Genomic DNA, 21,690 nt, shown 5'->3' on the forward strand with positions numbered 1-21,690 from the left:
CATTTTATGTCCGTTTTCACATTTCTCAGTCACATCTGCCTTGACCACACACACACTGGGAATCTCTGTAACCCTGACCTTGGTCCAGATATATTAACCAAAATTATATTCATACCAACTAAATATAAAATAAAATAATTGAAGATAGAGTCAAAATAAATGTTGTGTTGTGCCTGAAATTCCTACTATGTTCTGTCAAAATAGAAGTTACAAAGTTACTAAAACTGAATTTTAGCTGAATTTTGATATAACTTTGTCTTTCACAGATTTTATAAAAATGCTGTATGCCTGACCTTTGACACCTTTGACACCAAGAGACTCTAAGGCATTACCATTTTATTGGTCACTGGCCAAAAATTAAAGGGCTCTTATAATCTTGATTACCCTAATTAGCATGGTAGTCTGCATTCCACCTACACTACAGGCAGGGCAGGACCCCTAACACATAATGGTTTCCACATTCTCTTTGTTTTGGTTTGTTTTTGTCTTTTCACTGTTTTTTTAATCTATTACATTTTTTAAAAAATAATGGCTTTGAGAGAGAGAGAGAGAGACAGAGAGATTGAGAGAGAGAGAGAGAGATCATGGAGTTGGGTTAGGTAGAAGGTAGGGGGAAGGATTTGGGAGGTGTTGGGGTAAGGGGAAAGAATATGATCAAAAATATTGCATGAAAAACTTGTTTTATGATGCTATAAATAAAAATTAAAAAAATTAGTTCTGAGATGGCCCCTCAGACCTTATCACAGATCACAGATTGATTTATTAACTTTGATATTTTAGGTTATTATTTTTATTTTGATTAAAACATATTTATCTCATTTTCCCCTCCTCTTCCCTCCCTGAAACATCTTCTGTGTCCTCCACCTCCAGCTTTACCTAAGCTCTCCAATAGTAACTTCAAATCCGTGGCCACTGTTTCTATGGTTACCCTTTTACACACACACACACACACACACACACACACACCCCTCTAGTGTGTGTACATGACTATATAAATAAACCTGTTGAGTCTGGTGTTGTTTGTGTCCATATGATTTCTGTGCTGACCACTTGATGCTGTAGCATTCATCAAATGCTCCTCCCTGGGGATGTCCATTTGTCTCTGTACTCAGTTGTCTGTAGTTCTTTGTCTAGGGATGGAGCCCCATGACATTTACTATGTCTATGGGCGCCATCATTGTTCAGGACTAGTTATGCAGTCTGTTGTGGTATCACCCAAGAGCATTGCTTCCCTGTCATTTCTAACAGACAGTCTTACAGCAGACTTCCTGGCCTTCTCACTCTTAGACTTTCTTGCTACCTTCTTTTCTCCAGTGTTTTCTGAGCATTCAACGTAGATGTAGATGTAGAGAGAGATTCAGCACCTTGTTGTAGATGTATAGAAGGGGCTGACTATCCCATGGCTTGTTGTCTATATTTTGACCCGTGGTGGTTTCCTATAATAGTCTCCATCTGCCGCAAAGGAAAGCTTCCTTGAGAAGTAGGAGATCTACACTTACTCATGGGCATAAGGAGGAGTATTTAGATTACAGTATAAAAGGTTTCTGGTTTAGTAAGAGGCAATAGTAGATTCTCCTCTAAGACCCATTATGTCATGAGGTCTGAGTAGTTAGCTACATTTTAATGCCAAGCTTTATTTCCCTCTTGCTGAGTGGGCCATGAGTCCCATTAGAGAGGCATTGTTTATAACCAATTTATTAGTGCTACCATTGCACCTTTGTAAGTACCTTGCAGGGTTCTCCACTAATGTGATTCATAAGAATCACGTCAAGGTAGAACTATTGGTGTCTTCCCTGCTTTGGCAACTTGAATGGCACCTTTTGATGTTATGAAAGTTAGTGGTCAGCAGCGAGGTTTTCAGGTCAGATCCAGTTCAAGTCTTTAAAGTCCTATGAACAAAGTGCACTGTATCTTCAATAGGGACTTAACTTCAATCTCTGGGATCCAAGGGCAACAGGAATAGCCAGCACTCTTCCTAGAGCCTCTTGGATTCCCATGATCCACATATGGAAAGAAGTTTCTCATGCCTGGCATTTGGTTTCTTATTAGATGATCTGTCTCTTGAGGGGTATTGCCACCTTGACTGGGATAACTTCCTTAAAAAATACAGAGTGTAGTTCAGGTAAACATGAAACAATAAGTATCTTTAAGGCTATTTCAAACATCCTCAGTGGCATTTATACTTTCTCTTTCTCTCTCTCTCTCTGTCTCTCTCTCTCTCTATCTCTCTCTCTCTCTCTGTCTCTCTCTCTCTCTCTGTCTCTCTCTCTCTGTATTGAACTTCCTCCCAACTTCTTAACTAAGCACACCATTATCCCAATTTTCCTGAATTACTAATTTCTTTTTCTTATTTTTGAATATTAAGCTCCTTTCTTTTTTTTTTTTTTTTTTGGTTCTTCTTTTCGGAGTTGGGGACCGAACCCAGGGCCTTGCGCTTCCTAGGTAAGCGCTCTACCACTGAGCTAAATCCCCAGCCCCAGCTCCTTTCTTTTTAAAAGATTATATTGATTGATTGATAGGTTGGTTGGTTGGTTGGTTTTGTGTTTGTGTATGTGTGTGTATGCTAGCACACACATCTGTGTGAGTACACAAAGACTTGTGTATATACATGGTTGATCACTCCTGTGTGCATGTGAAGGACAAAAGATGGTGTCCAATCCCTCAAGGCTGGAGTCTGAGTTTTTGCAGGACACTTAGCTTGTCAAATGTTCTGGGAGCTGAGCTTCTACCTTTATTATTAGCAGCAAGTGCTGTTCACTGATGAGCTGTCTCTCTACCAATCTTAAACTTTGTCTTCACTAGGAAGTATTGTCTATCAATAAATCACAAGGAAAGACACAGGATCATTTAGAATAAGACCAATTGTTCAGCCCAGGACTCAAACCCAGTGTACTCCAAAGCCACATCTCAGAGTCTGTGGCTATGCAGGAGAACATCCACCTGCTCTGTGGAGAACTAGAGCAGGGGCAGAGCCCTGCCATCCTGAGCTCCTCAGGCTGCTGTGGCTCCCATGGTCTCCTGCTAAGTACAGAGACTGCAGTCCAGGGCATGTGATCTCAGCTCTCAGCAGTGAAGTGAACAGAGGAGGATACCTCAGAGTCCTCAGTAGTCTCTGATGTACTTGCTTATGGGTCACTTGATCTCAGAGAGGCCTGGAACTCTTTCAGGGACTTTGTTTGTATTTTCTGTTTTGATTGCTTCCTGGGTTATTTTAATTCATCCATTGGATTAACAACTACACCTGGAAGATGAAGAGCTACATTCAGAATAGGATACAGCAGGACACAGAAATTCCACCACCAAGTCACCTGGAATTAGCATGTTTCTAAGTACAGACGGTTTATGTGTAGCATGGACATGTAATAGGTTTGAGTCACAGAGAGACCTGGCAAGTTTATTATGAGACTGTTTTGTAAATTAAAAATACACAGAATTTAACAAGCAAGACTGAATCCTTCATGTCAGTGGGACAGAAACTTCAAGGACATGTAATAAGTATAGTTCTCTGTTTGGAGAGAAATGAACATACCTTCTGAATAAAACTTGATGTTAGACTTTAAAAACCTAATCATTTTTTGTAACAGTGGGATTTTTAATTGGTGTAATGTCTGCCTGTCAATCTTCCCCTCCCCATCTCTGTATGTATGTTTCTCTGTCTCTGTTCATCTGTCTCTCTGTGTGCATATGTGTGTTTGTATATGTGTGTGTGTGTTTGTGTGTGTGTATCTCTGTCTCTCTGTTCATCTTTCTCCCTGTCTGTGTATATTTGTGTTTCTGTGTGTGTGTGTCTGTGTGTGTGTGTGTGTGTGTGTGTCTGTGTGTGTGTCTGTGTGTGTGTGTAAACCAGTGGTCAAATTGTGTATCTTCCTCTATTGCTTTGTACATTTATTGATTGAATAATTGTTTATTTGATTGATTGATTGGTGTCTTTGGTTGAGGCTTTCACTGAGACTGAAGCCCACCGACTGACTGACCAGTGAGATTCCAGGATTCTCTCGTCTCTGCTTCTTAGTGCTCAGACTTCAGGTGCACCCACAGCAACTGAATTCATGTGTGACTGCTGGAGATGACTCATGATTCATAAGTGACCCCTGACACACTGAGCATCTACTTAGCCTTTAAAGATTATTATGTCATTCTGCTTACTATTTTACAGACTAGAAACAAACATGGATCTTTAATAATTCTGATCTACTATCCTTCACCATGTGATTTAAAACTAACTTTGTTCATTGTGGAATTTAGATAAACCAACACACTCACTAAGAAAGGAAGATTATTTCAGATCCCAAAGGTTCATGGGGTAATTTATGAGATCCTTGAGAACTTTTTTTCTTTATTAAGTTTAATAAGGCAACAGAATAGCACCCACGTGTTTAAAGCAGCTATACCCTCAGCAGGCACGAGTTTTCGGAAGCTCCCTTTTCTAAGTGCTGCCTCTTTTGACTACTAAGAAAAACAAGGAAGCAAGTAAAGGTCTGTGGTGAGCTACACATTTGATCACTGTGTACGGAACTTGTGGCCTATGATCACACAAAACCCCATTTCCTGCTTGAGGTAATGAAAGACACACATGCAGTTCATGTGCACACTGCCTGTTGCTCAGACTGAGAGCTGAGCTGAGCTGAGGTGGAACAGACACACTCCTGCAGAGGGACATGTGCCACATTCCTCCTCAGAGCCTGCTCTGTGTGCTGGTGGCCTTGGCTTTGTCTGGTATGATGCATCACGTATAACTAAGTGTATCTAACAGGAAGCATTGCCCCAGGCATATGACGGTTCCTATAGATACGAGGGGCAAGAAGGAGTTGAGGGAAGCCAGAGAAATTTGTATTCAGTCACCTTTCTCTTTGGGTCCTAAGGGGCCCAATTCCAACAATGTTTGGTTCACACTTCCACAGGATAAGCTTTTAATTCGTTCTTCTGGTTGTTTTGCAGGATGTAATATGGCCCAGAAAGTGACTCAGGCTCACTCATCAGCAAGCAGGCAGGAGGGGGAAGAAGTCACCCTGGAGTGTTCATATGAGACAAGTTATGGCTCATATTATCTTTTTTGGTACAAGCAGCTTCTTAGTGGAGAGATGGTTTTCCTTATTCTCCAACCTTCTTTTGATTCTCAGAACCAGAGGAGAGGCCGCTATTCTGTAATCTTCCAGCAATCACTCAAGTCCATCAGCCTTGTCATTTCAGCCTCTCAGCCAGAGGATTCGGGGACGTATTTCTGTGCTCTCTGGGAAACTGACACAGTGTTTGAAGTGATAGCACAAGCTGAACAAAAACTGGGGCTCCTTAAGCAGAGGCTCCCTGAGAGAGGGAGCCCAGCTGAGATGCACACCTGCACATCCTGAACAAGAAGATGTCAACTGTGGATGCCCCGTCTGTGGTCTGCATGAGAACTGTGTTTCTAAGTAAAACCTCAGGGCATGCAATTTAGAAATAATTATCGTGAGCGGCTTTGTATACTACACTGACTTAAAACAGAGTTAAAAATAGACTGCTGAGAATATGTGTAATATTTTCTTCACTTGGGAATCTTGCACCACAATAATTTGAAGTTTCTCTTTAATTTGTTAACAGAACATACCTCAGAGGAGGCATCTGGAATAGCAAAGAGCATAATTTCCTGGAGAAAGCTACACTCAGAAGGAGATCCAGCATGAATGTGGTAGTCAGAGACAGACTATAAGGATTTCTCTCCATGAAATACTGGTGGTGACTCCACCAATCTTTACCTTTGTATCTAATGCTGAGCCTGAGGTACTGAAGTTCAGCTTAACCAGCAGTTGGGGAGGACAGGTACATGAGCATAGCACCTGGCTGTCCTGAGATTTGTGAGAATTCAGTGAGACCCAGAAAGCCAATGGAATCTAGAAGGATAAACCTCCCTCACCTCCTCAGTCCCTCTGGTTTGGGGGAGCATCAGAAGAAGTCACGCCATTTGCCAATGTGATGCAGACTTGACCTGAATAAAGAAAAGCTGTAGAAGTGAGGAGTAGAGAGTTAATGGTAAAGTGAGCTGGAATCTAATGGACATCAAATATTTATGGGGCCTGAATCTGCAGGGCTATATAAAAATAATTAAATATATCACACCTGTTTCTTAAGTCTTCTACAGCTGCCTTTTCCATGTCCACCCCCAAAACACAGCAACATGGAGAAGGAAATTCTGTGAAATGTGTTTCTAGATAGGTTTTTAAAGATTATTTTTTAGATCATGTGTGTAACCTTTTTGTCAGCATGTATATATGTGTACTGGGTGAAGTCTGGTGCTCATGGAGGCCAGAAAGGGATATTAGATTCTGGAAATTGGCGTTATTGGAGGAAAGGATTTACCATGTGGATGTCAGGCACTGAATCTAAGGCCTCTGCAAAAGCAGTGACTGCTTTTAATTAGGGAGTGTATGATCCAGCCCCTGTTTCTAGGTAATTTGCATAAACTGTACATGATAAAGAAGGTAAATAACTTCAATTCACCAATTAAAAACCATAGGCTACCTGGGGGCATTAACAAAGAATACTATCTGTGTCTCCAGGAAACACTTCCCATAGCTAAGAACATCAAACACTGAAAGTCAATCCATAGAGATCAGCATCGGAAGTAATTGACAGCTGTAAACATGGCACTGCACGTCTCATATTTGACAAAGGAGACTTCAGGCCACAGCTACTCAGAGAGCTGAGGAGAGCCACTGCATAGCCACAGAGGGCAAGTCTTGTGCATGTGAGTACACGGAGCATGGCTCCCGGTTCAACAAAATAAACTCTAATTGACAGAAAATGTCACATGGGTCCCTAATCAGTAATGATCTTAGACTTCAATGTTTCACTGTGACTTTGGCAAGTCTTCCTAAATTAAAAACCAACAAAGAAACTTCAGAGCAAGAGATTCTGCAAGTCCACCTCTCTGAATTTGGCAGGAGAATCCCAGGCAGGGAAGGGAAGCCAATGTGCACTCAGAGAACTCACTGAATGCAAGCGACAGAATCTTAGCAGACGTAAAATTTATGTTCTTTACTGTAAGAAGCAAAAGCCTGAGAAGTCAACAAGGGACACAAATTTAAAGAACGTTTTAATGAATAAATAAGTGTAATATCCTATGAATTTGTTAGTAGTTGTCCTTTTTAACGGTTCCTCAGGAGTGGTATAGCTGGGTCCTCAGGTAGCACTGTTTCCAATTTTCTAAGGAACCTCTAGATGGATTTCCAGAGTGGTTGTACCAGCTTGAAATCCCATCAAAAACAGAGAAGTGTTCCTCTTTCTCTACATCCTCGCCAGCATCTGTTGTCACCTAAGTTCTTTATCTTAGCCATTCTGACTGGTGTGAGGTGGAATCTCAGGGTTGTTTTGATTTGCATTTCCCTAATAACTAAGGTGCTTCTCAGTGATTCGATATCCCAGAAAATTGTACATAGTATTACCTGAGAAGGCAGCTACACCACTCGTGGGCATATTCCCAAAAGATGCTCCAACTATAACAAGCACACGTGCTCCACTTTGTTCATAGCAGCCTTATTTATAATATCCAGAAGTTGGAAGCAACCCAGATGTCCCTCAACAGAGTAATGGATACACGAAATGTGGTACATTTATACACCGGAGTACTACTCAGCTATTAAAAACAATGACTTCATGAAATTCATTGGCAAATGGATGGAACTAGAAAATACCCTGAGTGAGGTAACCAAATCACACACAAAAAAAAGAAAACCACACACACACACACACACACACACACACAGAGAGAGAGAGAGAGAGAGAGAGAGAGAGAGAGAGAGAGAATGTACTCACTGGCAAGTTGATATAAGGCCAAAAGCTTGGATTCCCCAAGATACAATCCACAGAACACATGAAGTTCATTAAGAAGGATAACCAAAGTGCTTATACTTCAGTTCTTCTTAGAAGGGGGAACAAACGTATTCACAGGGAGAGATATGGAGACAACGTTTGGAGCAGAGACTGAAGGAAAGGACAGCCAGAGACTGCTCCACCTGGGGATCCAGCCCATGTACATATAACCACCAAACACAGACACTATTGTTGATGCCAAGAAGTGATGCTGACAGAAGTCTGATATAGCTGTCTCCTGAGAGTCTTTGCCAGAGCATGACAAATTGAGTGGCAAATGCTTGTAGCCAACCATTGAACTGAGAATAGGTCCCCATTAGAGGAGTTAGAATAAGAATCAAAGGAGCTGAAGGGGTTTGTCACCCCAGAACAACAATACCAACCAACCAGAGCCCCCAGGGACTAAATCACCATCCAAAGGGTACACATGAACAGACCCATGGCTCCTCTGCATATGGAGACGATGGCCTTGTTGGACACGAAAGGGAGGAGAAGCCCTTGGTCCTGCCAAGGCTGGATCTCCCTGTGTAGGGTAATGTCAGGGTGGGAAGGTGGGGAGTGTTGGGTGGTTGAGTGGGGGGAAGGGGGTAACCTTTGAAATGTAAATAAAAAATATCCATTAAAAAAACACACAGTGTTTGTTCTGACAAAGAAAACATGTTTTTGACCAAATCTACCACCAGACATCGAACTGAAGTTATTGATATTTGAGCTGAGCTCCTGGCTGCCCTCTAGTGCTCATAAGTTACATTGGAAGAACACCTAGTGGTACCAGTAGCTATCATTGCTGATTTGAAATTAGAATTTTGTGACAATCATGGAGTGTCAAGTATGACTCATCTATGTTCTGCACTGGCTGGTTAGCAGAAGACTACTTAAGATATGGGGCTTGCCTTGTTGTCCAAAGTGGGGCATTTTTCTTGCTAAGTGAAATTTATGCCTATATTTTGACCTTCTTCATAGTACAGAAATATCCTGAGATCTAGGAACAATGTACTGATAGAGAAGAAGCTGCTGTAGGTAGTGTATCCTAGTGAGCTCTTGTAGCCTTCTATCTTCCGTACCCTTCCAACTTAATGAACAGTTTCCCCGTTGGCAGTAGGACAGGAGACTGATCACAGATATCTGTGAGAATCCATGAAAGCTGTCATTAGGATGCACTGTCAAACAGACCTCAGAAGACTCTATGAGTTTGTCTTATGAGAGACACTGGAACTTCAGAGCATGCCTGTTAGTCTGTATGGAGTGCATGGTAAGCAAATCCAGTTAAGCTTTTGAAGTAGGGGTGCTTCTGAGCTGTGTGGTTTCCATGTGCTTTCTTGTTTAGTACTTAGTAGACATGCCAAAGTTGTTGAATCTTCTGTCCTGGTACAGCATAGCGATGTTCAGGAGAATAGGGCTTGGGTTCAAGTTCTGAACCATCCACTTAGTAGCTGAGGGGACATGAGCAGACTGCTTCATGAATTTTGTGCTTGGTTTCCTCATTCCTGCATATGATTATTGGTAATACCTACTGCAAAGTTCACTATGAGGGCTGCCAATTCTTAGTAATCCATGTGATAAAGAGTAAAATGTCAATTACAGAAACTGAAATTGTGTGTATGTGGATTGAATACTTGTCAAGTTCCAAAAAGTGCCCATCACAGTTTGGCTTTCCTGTGCTCTTGTATGAGTATTCTGTCTTAATGAATGACACATATGTGCTTAGCTGCATTCCTTTGCAATGAAATGCTTGTTAGAGTTCTCACAGGGGAAGAAATTATAGTCACTAAGAGAATCTCAATTATTTTTTAGTCAATGTGCACAATAATGTGTTCTTATGACATTTTCATCCAAATATATCATCGTTTGCTCATATTTACCTCAAAACCATCCCTTGTACCATCCCTACTCCTGCTATTGTGATCTTCCTCCAAATGTTCCCAGTCTGCATTTGTCGCTCCCTTTTTCTCTCTACATATATGCATAATACATACAAATGATATACATGTACATATGCATCATATAGACACATCATATACATATACACGTATACGTGTATAGTACATGCAACCTACTGACTCCATTTGGTATTGTCCATATATACATGTGTTTAGACCTGCTGTGACAGGATTGGAAAACCTATGTGGGAGTTTGTTTCTGGAGGAAAATAATTCTACCTCTGTCTGCAGCTTTTTTCACCTTATTCTTTGTATTTTGATCAATTGTGGATATTTGTCCTATTTGAAGGGGGATCTTTATAGATTTGTCTTTGGAAATTGTCTTTATTGTTAGTAATTGCTGGGAGATCCAGTCCATTATGAGGCAGATGGTCCTACATTGTCTAAGAAATCTCTGTGTATAGGTGACCTGCAGGCCAGACAATAAACAGCATCTTTATTCATGCTCTATCCTTTTGGCTGTAAAGTGTACTGCTTGGCCAGAGGTAATAGTGGATAAAATAGCAGGCAGTGCTGCTTTCAAATTTCTGCACTGACTTCTCTCAGGGATAGACTATCATCTGGAATTATAAGCTAAGATAAAGCTTTTTTCTTTCCCAAGTTGTTGCTTTGTTTGTTTGTTGTGGTCATAGCAACAGATACCAATTCCACTAAGTCTGGTCAATATTTATATTGGTGTGTGCATGGGAAACCTACAAATGCCTACATCTTCAAAGAAGAGTTATTTGCCATTCTCCAGAAGTTATCAGCTGACAACAGTCCTCTGCATGGAGTAAGGCCCACGGAGCACTTCCCTATTCATGTGGCATATTTGGCTGGCTTAGTCTCATGTAAGGAAAGGTCATGTAAGAAATCACATATGCTAGGAATTCATAACTATGACAACCATGTCATGCTGGGAAAACAGCAATCCCCAGCAATCCTTCCTATCTTCGGGCTCTCAGATCTCTGTCTCTATATCTACTTCCCCACCTCCCTGTCTGTCTGTCTATCTACATAATCTATCTATTTTTTCACAATATTTTGAGACAGGGTTTTTCTCTGTTGCCCCAGCTGTTTTGGAACTTGCTTTGTAGATCAAGTTGGCCTCAAACTCAGAGATTAACCTGACTTAAGTACTGGAATCACAGGTGCGTGCCTCCACCACCACCCAGCTTTGATATTTGTTCTACCTCCTTTTCTTGAATGTTCCGTGAGCCTTTATCAGAGAGGCTAATAAAAATGTCCCAGTTAGGGTTGAACACTCTCAGTTGTTTAGTTTTCGTTCTCTGATTTCTGCATTGAATGGTGCCCAACGCTAAAAGAATCTTTTTGACACCACCGGCAGCCTATGGAATAAACATAAACATTTTGTCCCAGCTTGTGTCTCTGTTGCTGTGATAAAAATAACATCAACAGGGGATTAGTCCACCTTGCCAATTCTAGCCTGTCCTACAAGGAATCTAAGGCAGAAACTCAGGCAGGAGGCCAGAACTGAAGCAGAGATAATAGAAACATTTTGCTTTCTGGCTTTCTGGCCCACTCAGCTTTCTTAGAGAAGACAGGACCACCTGTCCAAGGAGGACTACCTATAGTGGACTGGGCCTGCTCACAGACATTATTAATCAAGATAACACTACACAGATATGGTTAGACGCCATTCTGAGTGAAGAGATTGCTCAGTTAAAGTTTTTTTTCTTCCCAAATGACTGTAGATTGTATTGAGTTGCCTAATATAAATGCCCCAGTGGAACACTTGTGTATTTGACATAAACATACCAGTACTAAGTCATAACCTTTCCTTTCTTGGTGATTCCTAGGATTTCATGTTACTGTTACAATATATAACAGAGTATGACTTTAAAATGTTCACAGTCTTTAAACAATTCACATCTTCAGAGACCTTTTAAATGCTGTTAAAATCCAACTTAATATCTTAAGGATGTATTGTTGCACAATAAGAACAAATTAAAACCAGGGAACAGCTACAATCAGATTAAAGATAAGCCCACCAGCGTGAATGTTCATTGTTTGGTGTCCGGAACTCACTCATGATTGTCTGAGCTCCAAGGGGCTTGGCTATCTCCACTTCAACAGTTTGCCATGCACAGCACGCGTGGCTTCTTTCATAGGCTCAAGGTGGGCCCACCCTACAGCTGCCACTGTTCCTGATGACTGACTGTCCCACAGCCAAGTCCTAATGTCTTCAACATGTCAGAGTCTACTTCTGCTGAGGCTGCACCCTCATTAGAGGTCTCTCCATGCTGTTCACCATTGACTCCTTTAATCTGGATCCCCAGTGAAATTATGTCTATACATCTTCATCCTGCCATTTTAATTGTTTGGTTCTGTAGTACATTTGAAATCTGTAACTCCCTCACCATCTTTGTTGTTTGTGATTGCTTTAGCTCTCTTTGGTCTTTTGTACCTCCATACAAATTTTGTAGATCGTTTTTCTCTCTTTGTCTATGAAAAATGGCTTTGAAATTTTGTTTAAGGTTTACATGAATTAATCTTGTAAAAGTTGCAATTCTAACAAAAACCAGAATGTACATAAGATACAATCATAGTAAAAAAAAAAAAAACCTGGTATATTCTTAATGTGATTTCCCTTGTCTTATCTTTTCAGTAATTAGTATTTGAAGGTCTCGTCTTAAATTTGGTTAATTTGTACTTAATTTTGCACAGGGTGACAGCCAACATTTCATTCTTCTTCATAATCTGTTTTTCACCAGCACCATTTACTGAAGAAAATGTCTTTTCACCATTGCATGTGCTAGAGTTGTGTTGTTTTACTTCTAAGTCCTAAAGTCCAATTCCACTGGTGTGTGTGTGTGTGTGTGTGTGTGTGTGTGTGTGTGTGTGTGTGTGACTTGAGTTTTGTGCCAGGTAATGCAGATATCACAGGATATTTTCATAGATTTCCTTCAGTTTCTACAAATGGAACATGTTGAAAAGCATGGCTATAGTTCATTAAAGTTCTGGGAGAATCTGGCATTCGGTGTCCTGTCCTGACCATTTCTCTGTGTGGAGGCTCTGGTTGCTTCGCTTTCATTGCCTGCTATGGATTTATTTATGTGGTTTAGGTCTTCCTGAAGTAAATCCAGCAATTCATATATATATTCAGGAAATTATCTACTTTTATATTTTCATCTACTTTTATATTTTCATCCTCTTAGAGTATAGTTTTAAAATAAACAGCCGTAACAGCCCATAGGATTTATGTATAACTCTTATACCACCCATTTTACCTATAGCTTTATGAATTTGTGTTAGTCCATCTCTTGGTTAATGGGGATAAGGATTTTCAGTCTTTTCCTTTAACAAACTATCTTTGTTTTATTTTTAATTTTTTGTCCTATACCTTCCATTTCATTTTCTGCATTATATTACTTCTGTTCTATTACTTCTTCTGTTTTGAGGTTTTGCTTCTTTCTTTCTCTAAGACCTTGTGGTGCATCATTAACATTAGTTTGTTTAGTTAATTATTCTCCTGCTTTATTTTTATCTTGCCTATCTTTTAGTTGTGACTTGTGAATGTCATAATATATAACTTATGTTTAATCAAATTCAATCCTCATTCCCCAATTTCTAAACCCTCTCCTATTCAACTCATAACACCCTTCCCATAAACCTCAAGTCCTATCTTTGTTTAGAGCTACTGAGTCTACTTAGAATTTTCAGTATGTGGATGAATGTGGAACCATGTCCTAGATCATCGGTAGATGTCCATGGCAACATGACTGAAGAATACTGACTCCATGAGCCTTCTCCCCATCTATGTGGTAATTTTGGATGGCTTGATTGTATAATCTTGTGCATGTATCACAGCCAATTACCCATTCAATCACTAATGGACCCTTACTTTGTTTCCACGTCCTAGCTATTGCAACCAGTGTAGCAATGAACAGGGATAAACAGTTATCTTTGTAGTAAGGATACGGTGTCCTTTGAGAATCTGTCCTAAAGTGGTATAGCTGGATCATATGGTTGGGCTATTTTAACTTTTCTGAGTAACACCGACATTAGTTTCCATAGTGGTGACACTAGTTTATACTACCAAAAGTGATTAAGAATCCCCCTGTCTCCACATCATCATCTGTCATTTTTCTCTTTGCCATTCTGACTGGAATAAAACTAAACCTTAAAGCAGTTTTAATTTAAATACCATCCTGAGTGAGGTAACCCAGTACAAAAGAACACACATGGTATGCACTCACCGATGAGTAGATATTAGCCCAAAAGCTTGGAACACCAAAGAAAAATTACACAGATCACATGAAGGTCAAGAAGAAGGAAGGCCAAAATGTGGGTACTTCAGTCCTTCTTAGAATGGAGAACAAAATACTCACGGGAGGAAATACAGGGACAAAAAGTGGAGTAGGGACTGAAGAAAAGGTCATCCAGAGACTGCCCCACCTGGGGAATCCATTCTATATTTAGCCACCAAACTAAGTCACTTTTGCTGCTGCCAAAAATATTTGCTGACAAGAGCCCAATATGGATGTCTCCTGAGAGACTCTGCCAGAACCCTACTGAAATAGATGAGGATGCTTGCAGCTAACCACTGGACAAAGCATGGGGACCCCAGTGGAGGAGTTAGAGGAAAGACTAAAGAAGCTGAAGGGGTTTGCAACCCCATAGGAAGAACAACAATATAAACCAGGCAGACCCCACCAGAGCTCCCAAGGCTAAACCACCAACAAATGAGTCCACATAGAGAGACCCATGTCTTCAGCCGCATATGTAGCAGAGAATGGCATTGTCCAACATCAATAGGGGGAAAAGCCCTTGGTTCTGTGAAGTCTTGTTTCCCCAATTTAGGGGAATGCCAGGGTGTTGAGGTTGAAGTGGGTGGGTCGGAGTGGGAACATCCTCATAGAAGCAGGGGGAGGAGGAGGAAGTATGGGAGGAGGAGGGGCATTTGAAATGTAAATACATAAAATATCCAAGAAAAAAAAACAAAAAAATTAGCTTTAATTTTCTTTTCCATGATGGGTAATGATTTTGATATATAAAAAAATTTATATTTGTATTTCTTCCTTTAGAAACTATCTTTATTTCAAATCCCATTTTTTATTAGGTTGTTTTTGTCTTGCTATTTCGTACTTGTCTTCAGCAGTGTGCATCTGAGAAAGGTGTTTCCATTCCCTAGGCTGCCTCTTCACTCACATGATGGTCTTCTGTGCGGTATAGAAGGTTCCAGTTTCACAGAGTCCTGATCATTGATTGACAGTCTTGGTGCCTGTGCCACTGGAGCCTGTTCAGCAAGAGCCTTTAAGTTGAAGCAAATTCCCTACCTTCCCTTCTAACAGTTCAGGACATCAGGTCTTATGCTGAGGCTCTTGATACACTTGGAATTGAGCTTTGTTCAGAGTGAAATATAAGGATCTAATTATAGTTTGTAGGATGAAGCCTAACTATCACAGTTGATGTGTTCTTATTTGAAGAGTTCTTAAGTTTGATTGAAAGTCCTTTATTGAGAGTTTTTGCTTGTATGTACATTATGGAAATTTGTCAAATTTTTTTCTTTCTGTTAATTTTTTTTTACTGGATTTGATATCAGGGTAATACTGCATTCATTAAAAGAATTTAGAAATATCCCTTTCTTGTGGATTTATGGAATAATTTGAGGAATACAGTGTCAGTTCTCTGAAGGTCTGGTAGAATTCTGTGCTGAATTCATTTGGCCCTTGTCTTTTTCTGGATGGAGAAAGGATTTTGTTTGTTTGGTTTTGTTTTTCTTGTGTTTTGTTTTGACAAAGTCTTTCTGTGTTGTAGCACTCACTGTCCTGGAGCATGCTATGTAGACAAGGCTGGCTTGTAACTCAGAGTTATTCAACTGTCTCTGCCTTCCCACTGCTAGGATTAACACCATGTGTCTTTTTGCCTTTCTAGATAGGGGATTTTAATTACAGCTTTCATCTTGTAGATTGTAAAATGTCTTCTTCAATGTTTTTACTTCATTTTGATTTAACTTTGGTAAGTCTTAGGAAATTGATCTGTTCTCTTTAGATTTTCTAAAAGGACTTAAACATAAATGTTTGTAGTACATTCTTCTGATTTTATGAATTTCTTTTGTGTCTGTTATAATATCTCCTTTTCATCTATAACTTTATTTAATTTTGACTTTATCACTTTCTTTTGATTAATTTTGACTTTATCACTTTCTTTGGGTTAATTTGGGTAAAAGCATAATAGTCTTTTTAAAGACCAAGCCTGGGTTTAATAAATAAATTGCATTTCTTGCTTTTAATTAAATTCATCCCTGATTTGATTATTTCTTTCTATTTATTATTTTAGGAGTGTCATTTCTAAGAACTTTCTAAGGCTTTTCAGTGTATATTTAGCTACAAACTGGATATTTCTCAATTTGTTTGATGTAGGTCCATCTCCTTTGCTGGGTGTGGTAAACATGCCTTCAACCCCAGCACCGAGGAGGTAGTGGCAGGTAGATGTTTGTGACTTTGAGGCCAACCTGATGAGAACTCACAACTACATAGTGAATTCCAGGACAACCAGGATTAGAAATAGAGAGACTGTCTCAAAAAAAAAAAGAACAAATAAATAAACTTCCTTCGTATAAATGCCTCCAGTGTGCCTCATAAATATTGTTATGTTGTGTTTTCATTTTCTTTGAATTCTAGGGATTTAATATTTTCCATCTTGGCTCCATTACCAGTTACTAATGTGGTACTTAGTCTCCATGGCTTGTGCTCATGCTGCAGTTTCCACTGCTTTTATCAGCCATCTTTATTGAATTATTATGAGATATAATACAAGATTTTATGACAAATGTCCTCCATTTGTTGAGACTTGCTTTCTATCCTAATGCATGGTCAATCTGTAAACATTGTCATGGGGCATTGAGAAGTGTGCATATTCTCCAGTGCTTGGATTCAATATTCTATGTGATCTATTCTATTGGTAAGACTTTTCACCGAAGTCTCATTTCATTGAGAGTTTATTTCTCTGCTACATTTCAGTTTCAGTTTTCTTCAGCAATTTTATCTTGGTGTTAAACTGTATTTTCATGACTGGGATATAATTCCTTATTTCATTCATTTCTTTGGTTTGTTTGCTTTGCTTTGAATTTGTTTTGTTTTGTTTTTTACTGTATTTGTGTCTGTGTTCAGTTGTTTAAGCACACTTAAAATCACTCTTTTGAATTCTTTGTCTGGAATTTCTTCCAGGAAAGGTGTATGGGATTAGTAATGTGTGGAGTAGACCTATACCTTGGTTTTACACTTGCTTCTGTGTTGAAATTTCACATCTACAGTACATCATTGGTTATGGTTCTTCCTTCTCCTTTTCCTTCCTTTACTACTCCTCCATCCCATGATCCTTATTCAGTCTGCCTTTCTTCTTAGTAGAGGCACATACAATGTAAAGGAAAAGATTAAGTGTGAGTCAGTTTCCCACATCGGTCTGGTACAGAATGTTCCAGAGAGGCATGTATTATCCTAAGCTGGAGCAGTCAGGTAGCCTGTTTGTTACAAAAGCCTGTGGCCTGGGCTGCTGGAACGAAGTTCCTAGAGGTTTTAGATGGATCTAGTGCAGCAGGCTGGCCAGGGACTGGAGGATAGTTTCTGAGATGTGTACACCTAAACAAGGGAAACAAATCCTTTTCTGGAAGAAACCCATGGATTGTGTTTCTTGTTTACTAAGTTTCTGGGTTGGGTAGGCATGTAAGCATAGGAGTCCATGTTTCCTACTTGTTGTAGGAAGCTGAGTATGCTAGATTTCTGGAGCAAATTCAAGGGATTCCTGGGAGCTGTTGGTAGATCTGGTTCATGTGCCCATGGACAATCATGAAGTTTAGTTCCCAGGTGGTACAATTGGGTTTCACCAGAAGAGGGTTTCTCTGCTATTCTAATGAAAGATTTATAATTATAAACATTCCTTTAAAAACTGAAAATTTCTGTAAACATTTTTACCTAAAACTCTTATTGAGAGAGAGAGGAGAGGGAGGGAGGGAGAGAGAGAGAGAGAGAGAGAACCTGGTGGCTAACTAACATTTGATGGATAAAATATGCACACGTCTTTGGAAGGTAAGTATGCTCACCATCACACCATCAAGCCCCATTCATCTTTACATAGAACATGCTAAATAATAATGAGGAAAGAAATATCAGAATTAAAAGACGCCATGGATCTAACAGACATCCACAGAACACTTCACCTAAAGCTTCAAAGTACAAATTCCTCCTCTCCATAGCACATGGGACATTTTCTAAAGTAGATCACACTACTGGTAATAATTTAATCCTTAACAAATACAAAAGAATTAAAATGAATGCTTGTTTCTTATAAGATTGTGGTGGGATAGGATTAGACATTATTAGCAAGAGAAACTGAACAATTACATAACATGGGAAAAGAGCCGATGATACATTGAAAACAACAATGGAAAAACTCCAAAATTCTTAGAATAAAATGAAAAATAAATCACAAATTATAAAAATATTTTAGGTGGTCCCCAGCTCCAAAAAAAAGAAAAGAAAAGAAAATCTTTTAGGTTCATTAAAAGCAGTTATAGAGACAGGAATATGGTTTAGTGTGTAAACTGCCTTTCCTCTCTCTCTGTCTCTCTCTCTCTGTCTCTCTCTCTCTGTTTTCAAGGGCCAGTTGCTCAAAAGGGTTGCAATCACTTTATGTGTGCCAATTTTCTGTGTAGTTGTGTTGTTTGATTGCTATCAGTTTTAAAATCTTTTCACTGTGTAGGTTCTCACTGGTTCCAGAAATTCCAAATTTGTACATCTTGGGGTGGCTAGTGTCTGAACAGGCAATGTATCCTGGTTGGGCTGGCAGGAGAACAGTGAGATCCATTAATGGAGTATCTGTCTCAATGTCTTCTAATTCTACTTAGCATTAACTATTCTGTATGCTGGATGAAGCTGTCAGGAATGTCTCAGAAATATTTATTCTAAGATTATAGAAATATATAAAACTGTGTGCTATAGGTAGATAACATTCAATCAGTTCTCAGCTCTGCATTCTATAACTGTAAGACAAATTTTGAATAAAAGCAAAAAAATTAAATGAAGAAAAGTAATATCATAAAGGGGACTGGAGCAGCTGGTGCAGCAGAAAGGAGCTATCCACAAGGTGGCAGAGCTTCTCCATGGCTGCAAACTCTCAAAGAGACTCTCTGCTTGCCTGTCCTAAGAGCAGCCTGCAATCAGCAGCCCTCTGCACAGACAGATGAAGAAGCCTCAGTGCTTTGACACAGAGCTGATCACAGAAGCATCCTGTCTGACTGAAGGCCACAGTCCAGAGGAGAGCAATGAAGACACTGACTGGATCTTTGTTCCTGTTCTTCTGGCTGCAGCTGAATTGTGAGTGAGAGCTTTGGGGGAACAAGGTGTTTGTCAGTGTTCATTATCAGTCTGTGGAGCAGACTGGCCTTTTCCAGATGTTCTGAAATCACTGTAGGAAGGAAAGCAATGTCTGGAGAATGGCAGCCTCATGGTCTCCTTCTCTTTTCTTTTGCACAGGTGTGAGCAGAGGAGAGCAGGTGGAGCAGCGCCCGTCTCACTTGAGTGTCTGGGAGGGAGACAGTGCCGTTATCATCTGCACCTACAGAGACAGCCTTTCCTCGTATTTCTACTGGTACAAGCACGAGCCCGGAGCAGGTCTCCAGTTGCTTATTATGCAGGATTTCTGGAGTACAGAAATAAAAGAAGGACAAGGAATCATTGTCCTACTGAACAAGAAAGACAAACGGCTCTCGCTGAACATCACATCTGCCCATATTGGGGACTCTGCCACATACTTCTGTGCAGTCAGTACACAGTGCTCCTCAGGCACGTCCTGTCTGTACATAAACCTGAGACCAGGGCCAAAGACAGATGCATTTTCCTCTGTTGAGATAAGGAGTTTCCTGTATTTTATGCTTAGGAAACAGATGTTCTAATACATCTTAAAATCCTGTTTCTAAAACATACAATGAGCATATTGAATGACGTCTTAGTGAGAATAACTAATTAGATGTCAACACTCTAGAGTTGATTGACAGGTGCCATTTAGATTGCCCCCACTCTAAAGACATCTCAGTGCAACTGGTGGAGAATACTCATAATACAAAGGTTCTTATCTTTTAATAATGGTACTTAGTATGTCCACTAGGATATTAATGGATGCTATAGAAAATCATTAAAATAGAAAGCAATTTTTTCAAGTATCAGAACTTGATATGTGTTTGTGTGATATATATTTCATTTACGTATAGCATATATTATTTTAGATAAACATTAGATATGATCCCCTATGTTGGCTGCTTCTCCTCATCATCATCTTCTTCCTCTTCCTCTTCCTCTTCTTCTTCTTCTCCTTCTTCTTCTTCCTCCTCTGCCTCTGACTCTGCCTCTCCTCCTCCTCCTCCTCCACCTCCTCCTCCTCCTCCTCCTTCTCCTCCTCCTCCTATTTCCCTTCCTCTTCTTCAATTGAGATGGTCTCACTATGCATCTCTGAATGTCTTGGAACTCACTCTGAATAAAAGGCTGACCTCACTCTCTCAGATATTCACCTGGCTCTGCCTCCCAAATACTGAGATTAAAGCCATGTGCTATTTCCTATGGTTTTTAAAACACACGTAGTGCTAGTCATTCCTCTTCCTTCTTCCTTTTTTTTTTTTTGTATATTGTTCTCTATCCAGTATCTCCAATTTTTCCTATTTCTTTATTTAAAAAAAAAAACGCACCCTTGGCATTCTAAGCCTCTCACTATAATGCTTTCTCCCCACTACGATACTTTTTTACTTTTCCAGTTTCTGCATTTCCTCAGGCCAATTACTCACATCTTAAGACTGTAATCTGGAAATCACAATTAAGAGAGACTTTGTGGGTCTGGGTTACCTCACTCAGTGTAATATTTTCTAGTTCCAAGTCCCATCCATTTACCTGCACAGGTCACGACTTTATTTTCTTTATACCTGAATAGTACTCCATAGGAAATGCACCAGTTTTTCATGAGCTCTTCATGAAAAGGCATTCAGTTTGGGGGCATTTAGCTCATTTCTACTTCCTAGCTATTATGAATATAGGAGCAGTGAGCATGGCTAAGCAAGTATTAATGGAAAAGAATGTCTAGTCTTTGAACACATACAAGGAGTAGGACGGCTAGGTCATGTGGTAGATTTATTTTTAGGGTTCTCCACATTGGCTTCCAGAGTGGCTGGACCAGCTTCCCTTCCTATTAACAGTCAGTGAGGGCTCCAGGTCCCCACAGCCTTCCCAAGATTTGTTGTCAATTGTCTTGTGTATCTTAGCTATTCTTATTAGGATAAGATGAAATCTCAAAGTATTTATAATCTTACAATTGTTAAGAGTATTGAATACTTTGAATATTTCTTAGCCATTTTTATTATTTTTATTTCTTCTTTTAAGTGCTCTCTATCCTAAACCATAGCCCATTTTGTAACTGAGTAGTTTGGTTTTGACAATTTAAAAATTCTTTTATATACATAGTAGTCCTTGGTCATGTATCTAACTGGCTATAATTCTCTCTCATTTTGTGAGCTTCCTCTTAATTGGCTTGTTTCTTTAGCTGTGTAGAAACTTTATAGTTCTATGAAGTCACATGCTGCCCTGCGTCCACTTCCCTCATTTGGTAGCCAGGCCCATTTCTCCCTAGGCTGAACTTGATGGAAGGAAGCTTAACTGGATGTGTGTGAGTGCAGTGTAGCATCACACTTGGGAACACACTTGGGCACAGCTTCAAAGAACTGTTTTGGATTTTTTAGGGTGAAGGTTGCATTTATGCCCCTGGGGAGGTGGCCAGGGTCTCTGGGACAAGATTTGTGTGGTTGTGTAGCATTGGCTAGGGCAGAGGCATTTGAAGAGACTTCATCTGCATACTCAGGGGCTGAACCAGGGCGGGGACTCATGAGGTGAAACAAGCAGTGAAGTAAGTTCTTCCTAGTGTG

At 39.9% G+C, this 21,690-nt stretch overlaps 2 gene segments (V, D, J or C); both read left to right on the top strand.

Annotated features, from left to right (window-relative positions):
• The first annotated feature begins 4,588 nt into the window (after positions 1-4,588).
• LOC134482209 (T cell receptor delta variable 1-like) lies at positions 4,589-5,492 on the top strand. The segment is given in 2 exon segments: positions 4,589-4,716; positions 4,939-5,492. Coding segments are annotated over 2 exon segments (468 nt in total).
• Positions 5,493-18,844: 13,352 nt separating this feature from the next.
• On the top strand, positions 18,845-20,123 carry LOC134482094 (T cell receptor alpha variable 5-like). The segment is given in 2 exon segments: positions 18,845-19,102; positions 19,262-20,123. Coding segments are annotated over 2 exon segments (471 nt in total).
• Positions 20,124-21,690: the final 1,567 nt, after the last annotated feature.

The sequence above is a fragment of the Rattus norvegicus genome, chromosome 15 (genome assembly GCF_036323735.1).
Source record: "Rattus norvegicus strain BN/NHsdMcwi chromosome 15, GRCr8, whole genome shotgun sequence".
Taxonomy (NCBI): Eukaryota; Metazoa; Chordata; class Mammalia; order Rodentia; family Muridae; genus Rattus; species Rattus norvegicus.